Here is a 22,865-nt window from a genome sequence, read left to right on the forward strand (position 1 = left end):
GTTTAGTTCTTTTATTTATGGATTGAGGCACTATGAAGTCTGCCGGGTCAGCCTGTTATCAACAAAATGCGTTTTGTTTCCATCGAACACTGTCCGGGGCAATGTATAATATAATATTTAAAGGCATTTGGGGTTAATCAAAATTATAACATAAAATAGAAACATTTATTTTAACCGTTTTTTTAATCAGTTCGACAGCACTTTTAAGCGTTTTCTATACCCAGAGATAGCAAAAGGTTATCTCGGTGGTGAATTGGGCTGCCCAGTTAAGACAATCTCAATTGCATATGGCTTATGAATGCAATTGTAACTTATGCTTTCGACGGCCTTATCTTTTTTTTTAGTTTCTTAGATGGATAGACGAGCTCACAGCCCATCTGGTGTTAAGTGGTTACTGGAGCCCATAGACATCTACAACGTAAATGCACCACCCACCTTGAGATATAAGTTCTAAGGTCTCAGTATAGTTACAACGGCTACCCCACCCTTCGAACCGAAACGCATTACTGGTTCACGGCGGAAATAGGCGGGATGGTGGTACCTACCCTTGCGGACTCCCAAGAGGTCCTACCACCAGTGAGGTGATTGCTATCATGTCTCATTTGTTCCTTAGGTAATGATTGTTTATTGGGCTCATACATATAATTTAAAGTGACTTGGCATTATCGATATTCTGTAATGATAGTTCCCCATATCTGGATTTTTTATTGCTTCTTCGACTTTGAAAGTAGTACAATTGGAACTGCAATTAGAACTGGATTGCTCTAGTATACAGCATAAGGAAATTTTAACTGTTATGAGATAAATTATTCATGTACATTAGTTCTCTTGAATAATAATCACAGACCTAGCTAATGTCGGTATATAGTTTGCATACTCATAAATTAAGATTAGCTGGAAGGCAAGTGGATTTGTAAGAGATTTATGTAGCACACTAATCTATATTATGTGAAAATTGTGAAACAGGAATCAGAGTTCCGTACATAAAATAAAGCAATCATTCAACATTAAAATGGTAAACCCGATTGTAACAAAAGTTCCCGAAAGGCTAATAGCAACAACACCAAGGTATTTTAAATTTAATCTGAATTAAGATAGAGTTCATATTCAATCGAACTAAAGCATAAATTGGTAGTTATCAATCACGCTTTAAAATTCCAATAAAATGACTTATGCGACAGGGGAAAAACAATAAAAGGAATTAAATAAACAAAACACATTCCCTGGGCACGGCCATTTCAGTTATTGCTTATTTTTAATGCACGATGTATGCAGCGCTCTATGCAATTATTTCGATGATGGTTACACTTTTGCATTAAATTATCCTGGTTTCAGAGGCCGTCATTTTACACAATATTTGATTTTGTAGAAAAAAATCGAAATGAATGTTTGTTAAACTTTCCGTAACATAACTAAAGGGATTAGCTTAATTGAGTCGTCTATTATCAAAGGTGGCAATCTGTGCATTTGGACAAAAAAAATGTTATTGATATGTCAATACAGATTGATTTGAATATGATCGTCTCCTTCAAAGAGTACGGTTCAAAACCTGCATTAAATAAAGGTTAATACTTAACCTGTTATTTATCTAAGATGTCGTTCAGAAGAGTTTTGTGACTGCCAATGGAATACAAAGTCAATAATTCGTTTTTCTGTTTTACCAATAATTTTCCAAAAGTCATATTGCCGGCTTTGATAATAGTCGACTCAATTGTCAAACAAAAATCCTCAAAGAACTGACTGTTTCGCGTCTATATTCTCTTTTTTTTTTTGTAATATAAATTATACTAAAAATCCTTTTTTTTTGTTAGGGCCTTTGACATTTTTATTGGATCCAACCGTATCCATTACATTAGCACTAAAACTTCTTTTATTTAATTAAGTGGTTTTTTTTAGGGAAATTTAATTTAAATGACTGTGTGTGACATATTATTCTTTTTAAGTTAAAGTGAATATTTTATTTCCATCAGAAATTGGTAATGACGCTATGTCGTGATGTTGAGGAGAACATTTCTTGCCATTAAGGGTGATTTTATATTAGTTTTACATTTTTATAAACTACTATTGTAATTATGGTAAGGTAATTGTTAGTAACTTATTTAAGAGAATTTTTCATTAAATTATTGGTTATGTAATGTAGTGCTAGATGGCACTCCATCCGCTCAGGTGTCTTCGGATGTGTTAACTGCCTCAAACAATAGATCATTTTTTTAATTAATGGTCTCCATATTACAGTTACGTAATAAAAACTGGTAAATATTAACACTGTATTCCTGCTAATGAAGACATCTCCCTTTGAACTCAAAATATCTCAAAGTTCTAAAGGCTTTGACCTGTAAACCCCAGCGTGAATGATATGCGACATATTACACGTCTCTTTAGAGCAAATCAAAGCCTAGCACGACCAAATTTAAACAGAATTTGTGAATAGACCCTCATCAGTCTAAAATTAAAAGCTTACAACGGTATACGACAAGGTAATTTGGGTTTTAAAGCAACATCTTAGGTTTTATTTTAGGCCATTTTCGTGTTGAATAGAATTTGCGGTACTGAATTCACTAAATACTGGGTAATTTATTATGAAGTTTCCATTTGGTATCGTGTCAATATGCAAATTATTTTAGCATAGATTTTAGTGTCTAAATTAGTTGCTTTTAAACACGCTTTTGGTATGTATGTGTATTTGTTTATATGTAACAGAATCTTTAGCTTTTTACCGATTTGAAGACATCTAATTAACTTGAAAGCTTACACACGCAACAAGCATTGATGACAATACAGTAATGTCATAACTTCTCTCTAATATCCTGATCAGTAGTATTAACAGGATAAAAAAAAATTATTGTTAGTCCGGTTTTGTATTTAAGCGTGTTTCATTTTAAGTTTTTAAACTACGTACATTATTACTATTAATGATACCTGTGAAGTGAATAGTTTTGAATTTTTTTATACGGTGGTACCTAATAAGAGTTCCTATCATTTAAGTCACGCGACGGTTAAGAAGTAACATTTTAAAGCTACAAACATAATATTGAGTATATTAGTATATAGTTTAAATCAGTTGTCGGCAAACCGCGGCTCTTTCGCGAAATACTCATGAATTATTACTTATTATCTTGCCTTGTAAGAGACGAGTAAACATGTTTGAAATACAAGGCTACAAAAATATATATTAAAAAAAATGGCTCTGTGAATAAATTTCAATTGTGTGTTATCTAAATTTGGCTTTTTTGGATGACAAGGTTGCTGAACAATGGTTCATGTACAGGGTGTGCTATCTTATAATTTCGTATTTTAAGTATGTTGTATACCTTATCGAAGTCAGTGATATATAAAAGCAATGATTGCATTTTTTATGGTGATATTTTGATTAGTGAGGGCCGTATTGGATACAATTACCGCGAACCTCATTGTGCAAGTTCACAGCTCTGGTGTTAAGTGGTTATCGGAGTCAATACAGACAACGCGAATGCTGTCATCTTGAGACATGAGATTGAATTTTCAATTATATGGTATAACGGTTGTCCTCAACATTCGGACAAAGGCTGAGCCAAGAGGAATGGGATTTACTGCTGCCCGTGCGCCTCCAGATGATGCCTGACTACCCAAGAGCAGCTGCTTTGTGACTGAATCGACTACCAGATTAGAATCACGACTCGCTGAGAAGATATGGCGAGAAACTCAGCAAGCTGATGTATTCTGGTGGATAACAACGCATCCTATCTTCAGTACAATGCTTCTAGAGCTAACACTAAACATACCATAACGGGTCAAATGACTCATTTTGAACTTTTGCATTGTGCTCCTTATGGCTTTTGTACATTTGACTTTTTTTTTTTTTTTTTTATTGCCTTTGTAGGCAGACGGGCATACGGCCCACCTGATGGTGAGTGGTTACCGTCGCCCATGGACTTCAGCAATGCCAGGGGCAGAGCCAAGCCGCTGCCTACCGCTTAATACTCTCCACAAGCCTCGTTTGAAGAAGGACATGTCATAGCGCTCGGGAAACACCGTGGAGGGGAGCTCATTCCATAGCCGGATGGTACGTGGCAAAAAAGATCTCTGGAAACGCACTGTGGATGATCGCAGTGGCTCCAGGTAGTATGGATGAACTCTACTCCGGTGGCGGGCGGTGCGATGGTAAAAACGAGATGCTGGTATCATCTCGAACAATTCCTCAGAGCACTCCCCATGGAACATACGGTACAAAATACAGAGGGAACCGAAGTCCCTCCGCAGACCCAGAGGTTCCAAACGATCCGAGAGAATGGGATTATCGACAATCCGAACGGCCCTCCTCTGTATGGAGTCAAATGGAAGAAGCTGGTATTTGGGAGCCCCAGCCCAGAGATGGGAGCAGTACTCCATGCGAGGCCGGACTTGTGCTTTATAAAGCAAAAGTCTTTGTCCAGGCGTGAAGTACCGCTTCGCTCTGTTGAGGACTCCCAGCATTTTGGACGCCAACTTGGCTTTGCCTTCCAAATGACTCCGAAACTGGACATCGCTCGAAATGTCGACCCCAAGTATCCCGATACTCTCGGAAGGTTGCAGGGATACTCCTTGGAATTGCGGCGCCATGACAAAGGGGTCCTTCTTCGCAGTGAACGCGCAAACTTGTGTCTTTATCGGGTTGAATTGAACCAAGTTCAATTCACCCCATTCGGAGACGACTTTTTCTTACGAATTAATCTATAGTTATTATACTATTTTTTTGGTTGTTTTGTTTTGTTCTTTTTTGAATAATACTTGTGGTTTGTTATTCGTATTCTCGGGATATTATGCTCCGAACACATAAAAGTCAAACACACCAATTCAACAATATATAATAATAATAATATGTGTACAATGTTATAGTATAAAGTAAAAAGAGTAAATGAAACTAGACACTACAAGATAACAATTCAAACTAAAATTATAATACGTTTTACAATCTATATATTAATACGTGAAGCAAAAACTTTGTATCCCTTTTTACGAAAATTGCGCGGACGAAGGAGTATGAAAATTTCCACACTTATAGACAATATAGAGAAGAAGTGCATAATGCTAATATTTTTTTAAAATAATGCATAAAAGATATATTAAATTAATAAAGAAAACATTACACACACTACATACCATGTATTTGACGCACACACGCATGCATACTATTTATTGTCAAACTTTTGTTCTTGACGTCTGTTGTCAAATTGAGAATAGATTAAATATTGTTTGTCTTTGTTAATATTTTTTATAGTGTAGTCTTGGCGAAATGTGTGATTAAGTATAAAATACAATCATAATAGTGTACAAACTTACAATTCCAATTAATTATAGTCGAATTTCGACTACTGCGGGACCTCTAGTCAACTTAAATCGAGGCGCGCGAATCTCGTAGCATGACGTCACGGGACACCTGCGCGTTCGGGAACTCCGATCGCATCCGATGACGCCCGAGTGGGACCGAATGTTGCACGCTACATACTTGTCGTATACCGTTATCTACCCGCATACCAACACTTAGTGATACCTATTTCTAGGTAGTGATACCTATTTCTAGGTAGTGATACCTAGAAATAGGTATCACAACAAGTGTTGGTATGATTAGTGTTAAGTTAAGGGCAAACAGTCCCAGAAGTCAGTGTTTCCTGGTAAAAACTGGGTAAACAGTTTATAGTAGAATTCCTACCTGCAAGTAGCCTCGCTCCACGAATCTATTATGTAAATCCGAAACATTCACGGAGTTGGAATATAAATCTTTATGTTGCTCTTCGCATATTACTTTAACTGAAGGACCGTGTACAAGTCATAAATGTAGTTTTACTGCTATTTTTTATTACCTCCTCCGTACATACATGTTACAGTATCTACGAATTTTTATCAAGCTTTTTTTTGTCGTAAAATATGTTGTATTGCTTCTGAAGTCGGTAGCAGCTATCTCGGTTCGGCTATTTTACGATTTCGATTTTTAAATACTACGTTAAATAAACACGCTGTATGTAACGCTAAGATACAGCATGTTTATTTTTAAGTTTTATTATTTTATTATTATTTTAATAAGTAAAGGTATTTCTATTCCTAATCGGTACTGTGTTTTTTCTCTTTCGTTCGTATATGAAGATAGCTGATATTGAAAAAGACAAGACATAAGGTAAATGTCAGTGAGTGAGGTGAAGTTTATTACACTATTGGCACTAATGCCAGCGTATTCTTGTTTGAAGGGGTGGATAATATAAACTTTGGAACTTTGGAAAACGAAAATGGATGTGTTTCGTTCAGACTTTGACCTTTGATTTCAAGGGTGTTATTTTCTTGTGATGTCCATGAACTTCGGCAACTACTTAATCAAGTAGTCCCTGAACTTATCTATCCGCTTAATGAAATAAATAACTGGAACAGGAATAAGCATAATAAATGTTAGTGTTAAAAAAATACACAAGGATGTGCTGAAGAAAAAAAACATGTCGTTTTTTGCTAACTTTATTTGTCAAAATTTCGACATAAATAAATCATCATGTAATTACATAATTTACCTGTCTCTACATTCCATATCGGTTCTTTATAAAATAAACCTTATTTTCGTAATGATTAGAGTCTATAATACATTTATTGCTTTTTTAATGGAATAACCAAACAAAAAACGAGTAATATTTAAAAACTAAATTTATTTACATTTTTTATTGTTATTTACAGATATTTTACAACTTCTTTTAATTTACTAAATAATTAATAACTATGTTCTGATTAAATTAAATTATATATAATTTACTATGCGCTACGAAAGTGTTAGGGGCCATTTGATTTTGTTGCTGTTGCTGTCATACATATTTATTTATTTATTAATTGGTTAGAAAGTGATGGAGAATCAGAGTTATAGAGCGAAACTAAATATTTCCGAAGCCGATTTGTATACAAAAACAAAATAACTTAATAATTATTCAATCAATTTAAAAGCCTATCAATTAAAATAGGTATTTTTGTGTACAAATAAAAATAAGGCTTAGGTCGTTGTTAAGAAAAATCACACTGAGTATTCAATTGAATTTTCTGCACACCCTATGTTAAGTGAACATTAGATATTGTTTGATACTTGACATTGAAATTTGAATTGAATAAGCGGGTGTCCAATCATTCACCCCGGATGAATGGTTAAGAGACATTGACAGAACAGCCAAAGCTTCATGTGTAAGCTCACGATATCCGGGGGACATTATATATATATTTTTTTATTCGTTTTTTTTATTACATAGGTGGGTGGATGAGCTCACAGCCCACCTCGTGTTGAGTGGTTACTGGAGCCCATATACATCTACGACGTAAATGCGCCACCCACCTTGAAATATAAGTTCTAAGGTCTCAGTATAGTTACAACGGCTGCCCCGCCCTTCAAACCGAAATTATTACTGCTTCACGACAGAAAACACGGCAGTACACTGCTCGTATTTATATGTCAGGCTACGTGGATAGTTGACGAATCAAATACAATAGGTCCTTTCTCAAATGAGATCAAAAGGTTTTTTTTATTAATTAATAATTAGTAACAATAAAAACAAAAATATATCACTTAGTTTTGAAGCAGTTTGGAAACTAAATACATTTCGCGCGTCTTTAGGGATGTCAGTGAAAGTAAAAATCATACTGTTCTCTAAGGTCTTTTGAGCCCTTGTTTAAAGAAGAAGGACTTCTCACAGTTCTGGTCTATAACAAAAAAATATAAATATGTAAGGGCTCTTCAAAATTTACAAATAACGCTAATAATATGCATTAAAAGTATTATAAAGTATTAACAACAGGAAACTTATTTTAAAAACTCTGATTTGTCTAACGTTTTTTTTAAATTTGAATATTTTAGGTTATCGTAAGTGAACTAAATGCGAGGAAACGTATTGGTAAAGAATATAACTACGTATCATAAAACTCACGGTGCTCAGTTTGAATAAGATTTAATAAATACACTAAATATTTTAATTACTTAAAATACAACAAATACTTAAATTCTATAAACTCTATTTTAAATACAAAACACTAATATTATTCTTCTATACAGTTTCAGAAAGTGATTTTTTTGATGGAAGCTGGTAAAGATCATGAAGTTATGGAATTTGAACCTTAATCGAATGGAAATGGAATTCGAAACTCATTGAAAGTATTTGATAATTACAAGTGTAATTTGAGCGAGAGAGATAGTAATGAGAGAGTGGTAAAACTACCACGAGAAAACTGTCGATACAGTCAGTGTTAATTTTTGGGAGCAGTGATGAAATTTCGTTGGCAGCACTTAAATATCGATAGAAAATATAGATTTAGCTCCTCCTAAAAACCATCCTGCAGTCACAGTCAACAGATATTTTGATGTGAAACATCTATAGTCGTACGTAAAACGATTTCTGGCGAGGCGACGCATGCCGTGGCGACACGTCGCCATGCGCAATCGACTGTGCAATTCTCTCCCACTCGATCCGGCGTTAAGCCATCTCTCTCGCTACACTGAGCTTGGATACCTATAGTGAAGACTCCGTAGTGTATACAGTGTTGTTTACTACAGTACACATAACCTGTGTTTTACTTGAAAACAAATTATTTATTCGTAATATTTTATTTTATCATTATGACATATTTAGTTCCTATCACAATCTGTTCTTTTCTGCATATTACTTTTACAAAATAATGTCGATGTTTCACATCTGCCAGGCGTCCCGTGACGGCTCACATTTTTTTTTAACATCTGTTAATTGCGGGTAGATTTCGATGAGCCTGAAAAAGCTGCGTAACCATTTTCATTAGTTAATTTTTTTTCCCTACCTATGCTGATAGCCTTACGAGGCTATTTCAGATGTAGGTGACATGTAGGTGAGCTCACGGGGCTCAAACCGGGAGTGTTGCTAACACTGGCCCTAACTAGAGCAGTGCTTCGCAGAATCTACCACCGGATCGGAAACGCGACTAACAGAATGCTGCTGAATGTACCGTAGGGTGCATTGTACACTGTTTTGTTATGTTGTGAGATCACTCTCAAAAAAGGCCCTTTTCGTATTTCTATTTAATAATTGATCTCCGATTTACCGTTTATTGTTATACCCTTTACTTTCTCACCGGTATTTTTAAACATTATACATAAATTTTGTAACTTTACTGTTTTAGTGCTGGTACGAAAATTGATTTAGGGTTATGGTGTTGTTTCCCAAACAAAAAAAAAACTCACAAATAGCATTTGAAACTAAATCCCAAGCTTCTAAATATTTACCAGCTTTCATCATACAAAGCCAACAACATTACCCAATGTTGTCGGATTTATTATTTGGTTTTCATCTAAGCCCATCGATTGTGTTCGTGTATATAGTGGCTAAAGTGCAGTATAGGGAGATGAGAAGATTAACGGATAGAGCACACGGTGATGCTGTGTTGGCGTTGCCGTGCTGCATTGCTGCCGGGTGCTCACCTGTTAAAGAAAAGTCAAATTTAGTTAATGCAGATAAGATAAAAAATCGTTTGAGAGTGAACTGAACTTGAATATTTTGTGGGTAGTATTTGTTTTAGGTAGATTGTCGTTATGATGGATCGACCAAATAAAGGCAGCTCTAAATGGTCCCGTTAACGAATGCATAAGAAGGGCCGCGGTACGCGAGGAATGGTGACGTCAGGTGAGGCGCATCACCACTCAAACCACGACCGCTCTGCCAAGAGTGCATACGAGTGAGAAGAGAATAAGTATTTGTTTTACTGTATTGTTCTTTCCACTGCTGTTTAGATATACGTCCTTTTTGTTATTATTGATTAGGTGGGTGGACAGGCTCACAGCCCGCCTGGTGTTAAGTGGTTACAGGAGCCCATAGACATCTACAACGTAAATGCGTCACCCACCTTGAGATATGAGTTAACTTGTAATAACAGAAGTTATATAATTAATGATAAATTTGCGGGTAGGCAGAAACAAAATACATTACCAGCCTAAAATCAATAGTAACGTGCCAGCGAAATGCGATAGATAGGCAATAACTATACGAGTATGTGTCAGTGTTTGTCCCATATTTGTATTGGTTTATTTATCATTGATGTTAGTTGTTTATTTGCTCATGTCAATCCGTTATAGCAAGTTTAGATTTATGAGGTTTCATGAATATGTATGTATTAACATATACGCGACTTCCATAAAATTTGAAAACATTGATTTTTTTTGGAACGAAGTTCCTTATCGCGCGTTGTGAAAGGGGCTAGACGGAAAAAATTCTTACGAAAAGTTGTCACGACACTTTTTAGATCCGTCATTCTGACCAATCAACGTGTAGGCGCTTATCGCGTGACATTGCTCGTATCCGATTGGTCCGCGTAATGAGTACAGTTTCTCGAGATAGCGTTTCAACAATAGTAATTTAGTTCATAGTATTGTTTTTTTCTTCTTCATAATGCCGTAATTTATTATTATAACTTAAAAAAAAAATACAATTCCTTTACTAATTAATCGAAAGGAACTTCGTTCCATCCGGGTGTCCCTTGACACCTCTGAAGTTTTTTATTGCCCTTGTAGTCAGACGAGCATACGGCCTACCTGATGGTGAGTGGTTACCGTCGCCCATGGACTTCAGCAATGCCGGGGGCAGAGCCAAGCCGCTGCCTACCAAAATCTTTACTGCATCAAAATCTTCGATATTTAGAGTGGCAGACCGCGAGTCGCAAGCGCTTTGTAACAAAAATAGCAACTCCACAACGAACAACGTTGGACATGATAAAATTAACATGAATCAATTTTGAATTAAATGCGAACATCAAATTTAATACATGATTGGATCCCCGAGGGTCCTTCAGTTACAAGGAGCTTGAGTTCACAATCAACGTTCAGTGTAAATCGCGTATAACAAGATCAAAAGAATCACCGATGCTTCATTTATGTTCTATAAATGGTTTTAGGTTTATAGGGCGAATATATTTCTTTTTGTTGAAATATATTGCTTATTTTCTTTAGTACCTACACCTTTTTGGTTGTTTGAGTGGAATTTAAAAGGAAAACACGACGAAAATATGTGTTTTTTTATAAAATAGGCAACTTGTGAAACACCTTGTAAGTGCTTAGTTGGTATCAACCATAACTTTGTGCGCATGTTAGGTTACGATAGTACGTGATGTGTTACTGCTTCAAGAAATATTTCATGAAAAGTGCTTGTCTCAACATTGGAAACTTCATTGAACTCAAGATGTAACTGAGTTAGTTATGTAAAGAAAAACAATGAATCAAATGGGAGTCCCATTCGCTGACAACATTATCTTTCAGAAAATCTGTAGCGAAACGCGATAGTTAAAAAGGCTGCCTATTCGAATTCAGTAATATGTATCTATATATGGTAAATATAAAAATCTGCTAATTGATTTGATTGATTTAATTGGGTTTTCAGATTTTTATCCCAAAAATTAATTAATGGAAAAATAGCTATGTATCCGTTAGTCGATTTAATAACCGAGATACAGAGAATATTCCATATTTAGGAAGATATAGTTTGAGATACAAGCGTAATAGTATTAATGGCCTTTTGGATTAAATGCATGGTGTATACGTATCGGCTAATCTGGCTAAGTCAATATTTAAATTTCATGGGATATAGAAACTATTCTAAGTAAATGTTAAATATAAAAATAAAAGTTAAAAATAAGTACACCACACCACATCATCTCAAAGAACAAAAATGTATCTTATAAATTTTATCCGGGCCACAATAGTAAGGTCATTCATAATTTTACAATCAGAGTTATTGGGGAACAATCAAATTTCTACCATCGACTGCGAAAAAAATACAAATTCCAAGAAAGAAAGAAAGAAATCATTTATATGCCAAGTATAGTTAAAATGAGTTATTACATATATACTGCTTTATAAGTTAAAAGCAGCGTGTATGCTTTGTCATTATTTGACATGCCAATTTTAGTGCAGTGCAAGATATTATAATATTATATAATTTACAATTCATTCATCCATAATGATTAGAGTACAATAGTCAACTAATAATTAAAAAATCCATTTATTTTCAATTTCATCCCTTACCTTCTTACCTATTTTTAACTTACCATTTATGACGTGAACGTTCACAGAAGCTGCTTCCGCCATAGTGGGCACGCAGCTGTAGTTTCCGCTGTCACCTGGCATTAGCTTGTCTATCCTCAACCTGGACGTGAGCTGCTCCGTCCATTCCGTTTTAAGATGAAGTCTGGGCTCCTCAGCAACTTCATTCTCCTCGACTTCCTTATATTCTATTAGGTTTGATCCTGAAATTAGGGCTTTCTTGAAATACTACAAACTTTTAGATACAGTGTATATTAGGTAAATTGATTAATCTATACTAATATATAAATCTACAGTGGTTTTTCCGTTATAACTACTGAACCATGCATCCGATTGACTTGAAACTTGGTATCCATGTAGAAAATACATGTACTTAATGGATAGGCTAATATTTATATGAGTGTTGGACTCTCTACACCAGTTGCGGTGGCGTTAATTATGAGAATCTTTGTGGGGGTGAGAAATAATAATGTTAATTTTAAGTGCCCAGCAAAGCGGAAGGGTACAGCTAGTAAATCATATAGGTATAAATACTTCAGATTATTGAACTCTTCAGTGTAAACGGAAGATAGCAAACGCATTTCATGTCGTACGAGATTCGTTATCTTTTTTGTATACTTTAGATACAGTGCAATAAGAATTGCACATTCAATAGTACAGGCCAGGTTCTCATAGTAACAAATAAAACATTTAAGACAAGACCAAACTTCGAATACCAAATACAATTATAAAAACTGCCAATCAAACTTGGAACCCGTGTTGTGGTAGTCAGGCGTTAACTAGATAACCAATGAGAGGAAAATAAGACTGAAGGACTTATTAGAATGATACAACCGTTGTCCTAACCTTCTATTTGGAATGCATGAAATGATATGCATCATGTAAGAAATGCAATTTTATATAATTAAAATTGCACGATTTTCACATCTTCGTCGTGGATGTTGTTTATTTAAAACTATTAGAAACACGCTTACAAATGAATGGTACACGCCACAAGATTTCAACCCTGGTATCATAGTCAAAAACCCAAAATGAGTATAAATCAGGTATCTTAAAACTAGGATAAAGGTGCTTAAAATAAAATCTAAGAGTTATTTGTGCAGATAAGTAATGTTATTTGAAACCCAACTCACCCTTATACCAAAATATGGTTCCCAGATCGTGTGGGCCTTGACTTAGGATACAAGTTAAAGACAGGGAGCTTCCTGTCTTAACGTACAGATCTGCTGGGCCAAGGATGTGTGCTTTTGCTTCTGTGAACAAACAAAAAACCAAGTTACTCGGTACAATTATTGCGTAAATGTCCTCCACATTCTTTATGTTTAGTCAGTTTTTGCCACGCACTGAGCTTACGATACTCTAATTAGTTCCTTCCATATTTGTAAAAACTAAAGACGTGCTTTGTTGTAACTATTGCAAAGTGTATCTAAAATATTTTAGTCATTGCCAATCGTTAAATACCATTTTGGGTCGGTGACACAAACAACTATACCAAACTAAGTTTCAGAAAATGCTGCTGCCTATTTTGTGTTATTCAGCCCGTTCTTACTCAGTCACCTTTTATACCCCTGGAAAGAGGTGCGGTGATACTATTTTAGATTAAAATCACACAGTAACTAAATTGAATAAGAAACACAATAGAATACACATAATTTTTAAAGTCGTTAAGTTTATTTGACAAATATCCAGAAGTACAATCATTAACAATTGTATGCAGCAAACCGTCCAAACAAAATGATATTTGCGAGTCTTTTCGAGTCGTGAGCCTTTATGTAATGTTGTTGTGTGATGACACACGAAAATGAAATATTAGGATTAAAATTCAATGAGATTAAGAGAGGAAAAGGAACCAAAGATAAACGTTGGGTCGATAATTCAAGAACGTTACTGAAGGGTTTCCCATAAGTTTCCAACACGTGCTTACTTCGCATAATCGGTAAATTTAAGAAGTGATATGCTTGGAAGGTTGTAGCACTAAGCGATGAAGCACGGCCAATTATCCAGTCTGTTTTTGGGGCGTGCAATAAGCCGCACCAGTTTGCGTTATTCTTGAAGCTTGGCAAGACTCCAATGTGTCAGTTTGTGACTGTACATGATGTCTAAGACAACGTTTAGGTTCTAGCCGTAGCATCGACGATTAAAACACTTTATGTTTTCTAACAGCGGGTTCTCAGCATAATCACGCTTTTTGAAGGGCTTTTATACTGTGGCGGGTAGCCATCATACAATACAAGATATTTGATAGATGCCTGAATCTAGCTTACGACATTTTCCTTAATTCGTCACTCACCGGTCGATACATATTTTATTTTTATTGCTTTTGTGGGTGGACGAACTCACGGCTCATCTGGTGTTAAGTGTGTGAATGGCTTAAACGAAGAAGGGAAGATCTTCCACCGAGCGGGTGATATTGCTCGGTAGACCGACGGTCCGAATGTTGTTGTTCGGAAGTTGTATATGTGCAAGCTTATCTTGAAAATGTCGTAAGTCAGATTCAGGTTCTGTCAAATATCTTGTATTGTATGATGGGTAGCCGCAGTACTAAAGTCACTAAATTGTATTACGACCTTACATGACATAATAATATCAACGTAGACGCTGATAGGGAGTTGATCAGGAATTTCCGTAATCTGGCAAGAAAAACTTAAAAGAGAAATTGATTTTGTGACTTTGTCTCCTTCATGTAAATATTCAATTAACTTAACCAGGCGTCGTAGCTTTTCACTCGCGTGTGCTTCTAAGTTGCATTAAATTAGAAGCTTTTAATTATAATCTGGTAGCAAATCGTTTTGCTTGGTTAAATTCCGGGAACGACTTTAATGATCAAGGAAAAATAAATGTAAACAGGAAAAAAAAACGTTTCAGTATGATGAACGTTTGCTGTTGAAACTCATTGCAGACCCAAAATCAATAAGCGAGGAACTTACGCTGAATTCTAAAAAAGGTCCCAGTAAAACGAGCCGCCTTCGAAACGGGCCTAATTTAAAATTCAAATCGTTCCGCTGATAATGAAAAAGGTAGCCCCCATAAACACATCATGCGAGGCAGCTAAAAATATAATTTTCAAATTATTTAATCCTGCAGAGCATGTGGAGTTTGAAACATCACCTACTGACACCAGCTAATTAATATACGAACATAACAAATCTGATAATATTGCGACAAAGAGTTTTTTGCAGACGCGCTAAACAAGATTTAATTATATTGAATGCAAAATTCCACTCATACCAAAAAGATTTCCTTTCTTGAAATTTCCACTAAAATCAGCACGTTGAGATATTTGAACCGGAAGGCCCATCAAGCGAGCAGAGTAACATGATAAGGCATATATAAAACGACAAAGGAACCGTTCAAAATATTCTCGAACGAAAAAAATTGGCTCGAGATTAAATCTGTGAAACATTTCATCGGGGCCCTCAATTTAGCAACACGGGTGCGTCTTACTCGCTGTATTTTTGAAGATCTAATATTGGATGTGGCCATTTCACGAAGGAAGACAATAAGAGCTGCTTCGGAGTACACAGTGAGAGGTTAATTAAGGAGCAGGGTTGTCGTCTAGGAAATTGGGAGTCGTAAAACAATGCTTCACGCTGCTATGAACACCAATGGTATTTTTATCTAATATAGCTTTATGAAATGTAATATTTGCTTTCATTACTAGGTTCATAGGTTTGTTTTATCGCACCTGTGACGGGTATAAATAGTTTTGATCCAAAAGTTCGCAGGTCTGCGAATGGGTACGTACCATTACGTTTTCAATGTTTCATAAAGTAATGCATACAACATAAAGTAGATTCCCCAGTACCCATATTTGGCAGCCTATTAGACATGGTTTTACATTGGCAAAGGTATATTTGTAGCTATCTATCCTGTCAACCCGTTGACGTTCACTGCTAGACATGTCTCCCTTAAGCCTCGCTACAATGACCTGTGTCTGTCTAGCGGTTCATTTCTTTACTCAGTGTTCGATAATACAGATCTATTTCTTCTAGTTCTTGGGCTCTAGCATTGGGTTGAGATAAAAAAAACGGGAAATCAGAAGTTACTGTGAGTGGTGATAATGCATTTCGGATCAGGTCATGACATGACATGGCATGGTTTTTATACAACTGTATATTTATCTACCCGATCACTACAAATAAGACTAGATGTGTAATAACATAGAGTTCAGTATTTTTCTTTAATAAATCAAACCAATTTTCGGCTAACACGCCAGAACCAATGGCTAAGCAGTAAATAAAACTGCCAATCATTAGCTATCGAAACCAAAGATCCATTCGATAATATTATTTAGGTCAAACCGAAAGAGCAGTGAAATAACAAGAAAAAAATTTTGCCAGACAGCATAATTACCGAAAAGTTCTTCGCAGGATGCCAGCTAGCAAAACAGCTTAACGCGCTTATCAAATTTTAATAACCTTAAATAAATGACAATTAAAATGACATGGTATTTTTCTCAAAATCGGACTGACTATTTTTTATTTATCGCATAGATGGATGGACGAGCTCACAGCCCACCTGATGTTAAGCGGATACCAGAGCCCATATATATCTACAACGTAAATGCCACCACCCACCTTGAGATATGAGTTATAAGGTCTCAGTTCAGTACAACGACTGCCCCACCCTTCAAGCCGATACGCATTACTGCTTCACAGCTGAAATAGGCAGGGTAGTGGTGCCTACCCCTGCGGGCTTACAAGAGGTACTACCACCAGTATGGGCACTTAATGTTCGAAAACTTAAGTTCTCAAATTTATAAAGCTTCAGACGCAAAAAACTTGTGTCAAACAAGTTGTATGTAATAGTACCAGCACTACATTGTGTATTGAGACCTTGAATTATTATCGTCGATTAAAATGAAACTTATCTTAATGTGAAATATCTTAGAGAGGTCTAACTGGCAGAATCAACAAAATTGTTGAATCACAGAGTAGAATAAAAAAAAAAATGTCTGCGATCCTAAAATTAATTTTTTTACATAATCAAATAAAATAAAAGTAATTGAATTATCACATATATTTTGGTATTATTGTATTATAGTATGGTAGAACGTGTTTCATTTTAGTTGCCCCACGACAATTGTGTAAGCAATTTGTAATATACACCACGTATCCTTGTCAAAACTTTGAAAGTACTTTGTTCTAGGAAACGGCTTTATCAGAACTTTAACACAATCTTGTTTGCTAAAATTATTATTATGTAAATCTAAGGCGATAAATAGCAAGCTACAAGTTTCCTAAGTTCTTGTTAAATTCCTAAGTTTACTTGTGACTTGTCGTCAAACACATCATTCTCCCTAAGGGTACATTCACGCTTAGCGTATCGATAGCAGTTTGTATTTCGATAACTTTCTTGTTTGTAATTCACTTAGACATTTAGTCATACATTATAAAGCTAAAAAATTATCTATCTTAAACAAATACGGATGTATAGAATATTAATGCAACATTTGATAAGCGCGTAATAAGAATATCGAACCCATTGAAGGCTATTATTGATTTAAAATAATAAGTTTGAATAATATTATATACAATTATTTATTAAATTCTATTTTCAATGTGGTGTATCGACCAAATCAGAACCACTGTGGGAAATCTGTAGCCGTATAGCCTTGTAAGATGGGTGAAATTTGCTCCGTCCAAAGCTACATAGACGTTTACGATCACTCTATCAAGAAGGATATGATTAAGAAGAAGTAGTATTATTTAAATTGCATAGATATTTTGGTGCAATTTGTTAAGCTATTACCATAAGTAAGAGAGCAGTAGTCAATGAGGCTATAGCCTAGAGATCTTGCTTAAATCGCGGAGTTGGTCACTGTAACCAACTGCGGAAGAGATGGGGTTGGACGGAAAACCAAAGCTGTGAATGCAGATGCCCAGAGCAAACTGTACGCCACATTGTCATGGAATGCTCAATAACGAAATTCGCAGGCCAAGTGGAAGATCTCAAAAATGTAACAGAAGAAGCTATCGATTATTTCACAAACTGTAAATTTAAATTATAACCACGCCTAGTAAAGGAACAAAAAAAAACGTCCAAATCTTGTGGTACAGACACAAAAATGTATCAGATAAAACTATTGGAGTCTCCTCTGTAAATTTATTTACGATCCAGGAATCCCGGACATATTTTACATCAACTGCGAATGTGGTTTTAGTGCCAAACTTTGCGTTACGAACTTAAGTTTGTGCTGTTAATGGTCCCAGATTTTACTAAGCTTTATTGGAAACTGTCAAGGACCTTGTTTAGATTAATTATCAGGGGTTACTAAATACTCAGATTAAATTCTAGTTTGTCTCCTATTTTGTTAAGAGTAACATTTCGATATTAAAATTTTGTTGTTCTATCCTTGACTTATAAGATTGATGAAATTATTAAAATTTGTACTTACTCTGTTATTACTTTTTTTAACAAATTTCTGTATTATTCAAACAGTATTCGTGTGATATTGATTATGTCAATATTAAAATGCAATAGGTAAGACAAACTGATCAAAATTTATTAAACAAAACATTAATATGTTTATTAACTAATTTCATACGTCATGAAGATGCAAACGAATGTGTTGAATACGTGGCGATTATTAACTCCACTCACGGGAGGCGGCGGTGACTTTTGTGCTCTCGCGAGACCACAGACCTGGCAAGTTCTCTGATCTGAGAGTTACATTAGGTAAATAATAAAATAAAAGAAAAACCTCATTGGATTCGTGATCTGGCTCTTTTTATAAATAACGTGCCGCATCACTACGGATTTTTTTTTTTTTATATTTCATACTGACCAACGACATTAAGTTGAAATGCCAAAGACATCTTTGGTTCCGTGTTGACTTGGCACTCGTATATCCCGGCGTCTCTCTCCTGTGGGAATTTAATCTGCAGTGTCCAATTTTCTGACTTCTCAGGCCGAATAACCTGGAACCTCTGGTCGGATGTGTAAGTCAAAATCCCAGCCGTGAGTATGTGGAGATCCCTCTTCCTGATCCAGCTGACCTGCAACAAAACTCTTGTTACTTTTAGGCTTTTGAACACTACACTAATTAAATTATCTGAGATATTGACGTGACTGAGATTTTACAATTCACAGACATTTTTCATGACGACAGAAATTACAAAACAAAGTCAAGAATCGACAGCTTGAATTTTACCATTTATCCTGATATTAAACAAATAAAAGAAACACAATATGTTCCTAAATTAAAATCAATATATTCGTTGTACCCTTGTATGTAAAATCTGTGGGTGTGACTGCGTGTAATTAATAACTATTACATTAGACGCCTTAAGCTCTAACATTAGGAGCAGGCTTAGGGACCCTAGTAACCGTACTCGTCGAACTCGGCAAAGAGTTCCATGTGCAACCTAACCGATGCATCAGCTCGCTGAGTTTCTCGCCGAATTTTCTCAGCGGGTCGCGATTCCGATCCGGTAGTAGATTCATTCGCGAAGCAGCTGCTCTTGAATTATTAGATCTCCTTTAGAGGCATTCGGGTAGCTGTTAGCCAATCGCACCCCTCCTGGCTGAATTTTTGTTCGCCGACCTGTCCTGATGAAACTGGAAAGGCCTCCGGGCCTCCATTAATAAAAACACTGGAGTATAATGGATCCTATCTTTTTGTGAAGCATCGATTGATGTGTATGATATTTTCTTCTGGATTATACAAGTACAAGAGAATAACATTGTAACCGGTTTTTAGCCGAGCCGAAATACGAGTTACAATGTTACTCCTTGAATGTGTCGATGTTTATGGAGAGCCGATCTCGCATTGTTCTAGTATTTTGCAATTAATTTCGGATCCATCTAAAATTTGACTGCTCCGTTGGTCTTCTGGTCCATCTTCTGGTCAATCAGAGTCAGTAACTTTATTAGAGATATTAGAGAGAGAGTAATCGTCATCCGAGTGTACCATTTCTGCATTTCATCTGTTGAATATAGAACGTAAAAATATTTTATGATCCATCCATCAGTCATTAACGGCCGTCTGGTGTAGTGGTAAGTGACATGGTCACTACACAAGGGGGTCGCGGGTTCGAATCCCGCCAAGGGAAGATATTTGTATGATAAATATAAATGTCTTTTCCAGGGTTATGGATGTCTATTAAATATATGTATGTGTATAATAAAAATCTTACATTTATATCCGTTATCTGGTACCTTTAACACAAGTTCTTTACGAACTTATCACGGGACCAATTAACGTGGCGTGACTGTTAGTAAATATTTATTTATTTATTATTGAGATCATTGAAGAACATACGAGAACATACATTGAAGAACGCCGTTATCTTATAAATCCAAGTAAAAAAAAACTTTACAGACATCTAAAAAAATGACAATGTATTTTTTAAAGATATAATAATGCTAAACAAAACGTCAAAATGCTGTGAGACGAGACTGCGAGTTAGTTGAAACTATTGTGTTATTATATTAATGGAATGTTTAAAAAGTCATCAATCTCTTGTAAATTACACTCGCTTTGATGTTAATTGTTTTATAAAAATAAAAGACCACTTTGTGTTTTATTTTAGATGGAAATTTTTCCAAGAATGCTAGCTTTTTCATGGATTAGTTGTAATTAAAGTGAGCGTTCAGTTTTGACAAATTAGTCTCATTTTAACAATATGATATTAGATTGTTTTTACAGTTTTTGCTACTCCGAACTGAACGTAAAAATGGCGTAGTATGGATTTAAGGATATTAAAAAGTGTTCATGATAATTTTTTAGTCGGCATCAAAAGACAGGCAAGGCCAACTAGCCCGATACTACATAAGTGAATTATGACATGGCATCATGGTGACAGCCAAGTATAATTTTAATTTAGCTTATAAAATAATCATTCTTATACGATCTTATCATTCATATACATAATAATGTATTACAGAAACTAACTAAATGTAGATAATTAATTTTATCGAAATACAATTTTAAGCTATATTATACCACACTTGTTTTGATAAAATTAATTACATGCTGAAAATGAGTTCTGTAATCTAATGTATGCTGTTTTCAAATAATTATCCATTTTATAAAAATAACTAGTGCTGCTTAGTGAATCTTTGTAAATGCCTGACTTCCAAAGTTGCAATTATCAATTTTCTGCCAAAGACGTAACGGCCAAAATTGGCCAGCTAGAAATCGGTATGCAAAAATGAGGCCATTATAGATAAAAACGTATTTAGTGATTTTTTGCAGTTAATGAGTTTGTGGCGACTCACTTACTCGCCACTACTTGGGCAACCGCCTTACAATTCGACGAAATCGCTGTCGCTTATGAATTCAGGCAATCATCTATTATTGTTCAACACTTCGGAATCTTAAGAAACTGCGGGCAGTACTCATCGATATTTGCTGTGCTACCCATCGTTCGTGTCAGTGCTTTACTACTTCTTTAAGTTAATTCTTTATCGTACCACTCTTGTCATAGTTTATTTGTGAATATTGCTATCTTCAATAAACTATTCAAAGCAGTACATATTCATACTCACTGTGTAAAACACCCTTCGTGTCAGCGCCTACCTAATACAGTTAGAAGCAGAACTAATACAACTACTTCTACAGTGGTGACCCTCGACAGCAAGAAGAACCGAAGATAAGTGGATTAAATGTATAATTAATTATCATCATATACATTATCGTTTTCGGCTATCACATTTTTGTTCAACAAGGTAGACGCAAAATATTTTTAAGTTCTTGCAATAAGCCGACGATATATCTTGTAATTTATAGACATATACCTCATCGTTAACATACTATTACATGTTATTCTATTCGGGCAGGAAAATGTACTGGAAAGGTACTCGCATTGTGTTACACTACTATGGGTTCAAAGGCTATAAATGTCTTGCTTCGAAATTCTGCTCGTAACAAAAACGAATTCCAGGTTGAAATTTATAAATTTTGTGGATGGCGATATGTATAGAACCCGAACGCATGCCTGTTCGCTAACATCCTGATTATTTCAGCCCCATAAATCCAATAAAAGTGAGACAACGACCTCAAGTATCAAAAGGCAAATGGCATACACTATGCCCATCTACACTTTATTCACGAAATATGTACATATATGTTAAATTTATCGGCCTGCTCAAAGCAAACACTTGGATAGACAGAATAAAATATGTTAAGGATGAAGCGCTTGACATTATTCTAAAAGGCAACGATGCCGAAACTCGACTGAACATTCTCAAAAATATATTTCGTATTGCTGTATGAGAAGTGGAAAATATACGCTGAAACTTCAGTGTGACAGTTTGGACAATGACAAAATCTAAAATGTATTACGATTTTGGAATTTTCTTCTCAAGAGCTTTGGACGGTTTGAAGAGAGACATGAGAAATTCTCAGACACTTCAATTTTGTTTCTACCTTCCGTTAGTTTTATTTTTGTTTCCATAAATATTTTTATAGTCTAGCTAGTGTTTAGCAATTACCCAGGAAAATAAATTGTAGAGGAAATAGACATCTTCATAAGGTTTAAGTCTTGGGTGAGGTTTATGAAGCGGTTAAGCCTGCGTATGTGTCCTTACGCTACGATCATGTCATGTGGTTTGTTAAATATGTCCGATGAAGATCTTCCACTGCGGCAGTCGAGAATTAACTTTGAACGCTCCAGTGTCTACATTAATAAATAAGTTATTCTATTATTTAGGTACATGAATGATTGCTTTAGAACAAGAAAAGGTAAATAATTCCTAAAAATATTCCTTTTTTCAATTAAATTCAAGATTTTTGCACCGTTTTTTTTATTTTCCATGTCATGTTTATCAGATTTGGTTGTGTTTGTAGTATCAGTGAAACCAAATAAATACTTTAAATAAGTTACTAATCTGG

The 22,865-nt window shown here is 35.3% G+C and overlaps 1 protein-coding gene across 2 annotated transcripts in view; it reads right to left on the reverse strand.

The window, feature by feature from the left end:
* Positions 1-6,443: 6,443 nt before the first annotated feature.
* LOC101739493 (zwei Ig domain protein zig-8) overlaps positions 6,444-22,865 on the reverse strand; it is a 133,832-nt gene continuing 117,410 nt past the window's right edge. For both annotated transcript variants that reach the window (XM_021353627.3, XM_012697691.4), the window contains exons 4-7: positions 18,816-19,026; positions 13,162-13,281; positions 12,034-12,231; positions 6,444-9,418 (exon numbers count right to left, since the gene is read on the reverse strand). In XM_021353627.3, the coding sequence (XP_021209302.1) occupies positions 9,285-9,418; positions 12,034-12,231; positions 13,162-13,281; positions 18,816-19,026 (663 nt within the window). In that variant the 3' untranslated portion in view covers positions 6,444-9,284. The remainder of the gene's footprint in view (positions 9,419-12,033; positions 12,232-13,161; positions 13,282-18,815; positions 19,027-22,865) is intronic.

This window comes from Bombyx mori, chromosome 28 (assembly GCF_030269925.1).
Source record: "Bombyx mori chromosome 28, ASM3026992v2".
In the NCBI taxonomy this organism is placed as follows: domain Eukaryota; kingdom Metazoa; phylum Arthropoda; class Insecta; order Lepidoptera; family Bombycidae; genus Bombyx; species Bombyx mori.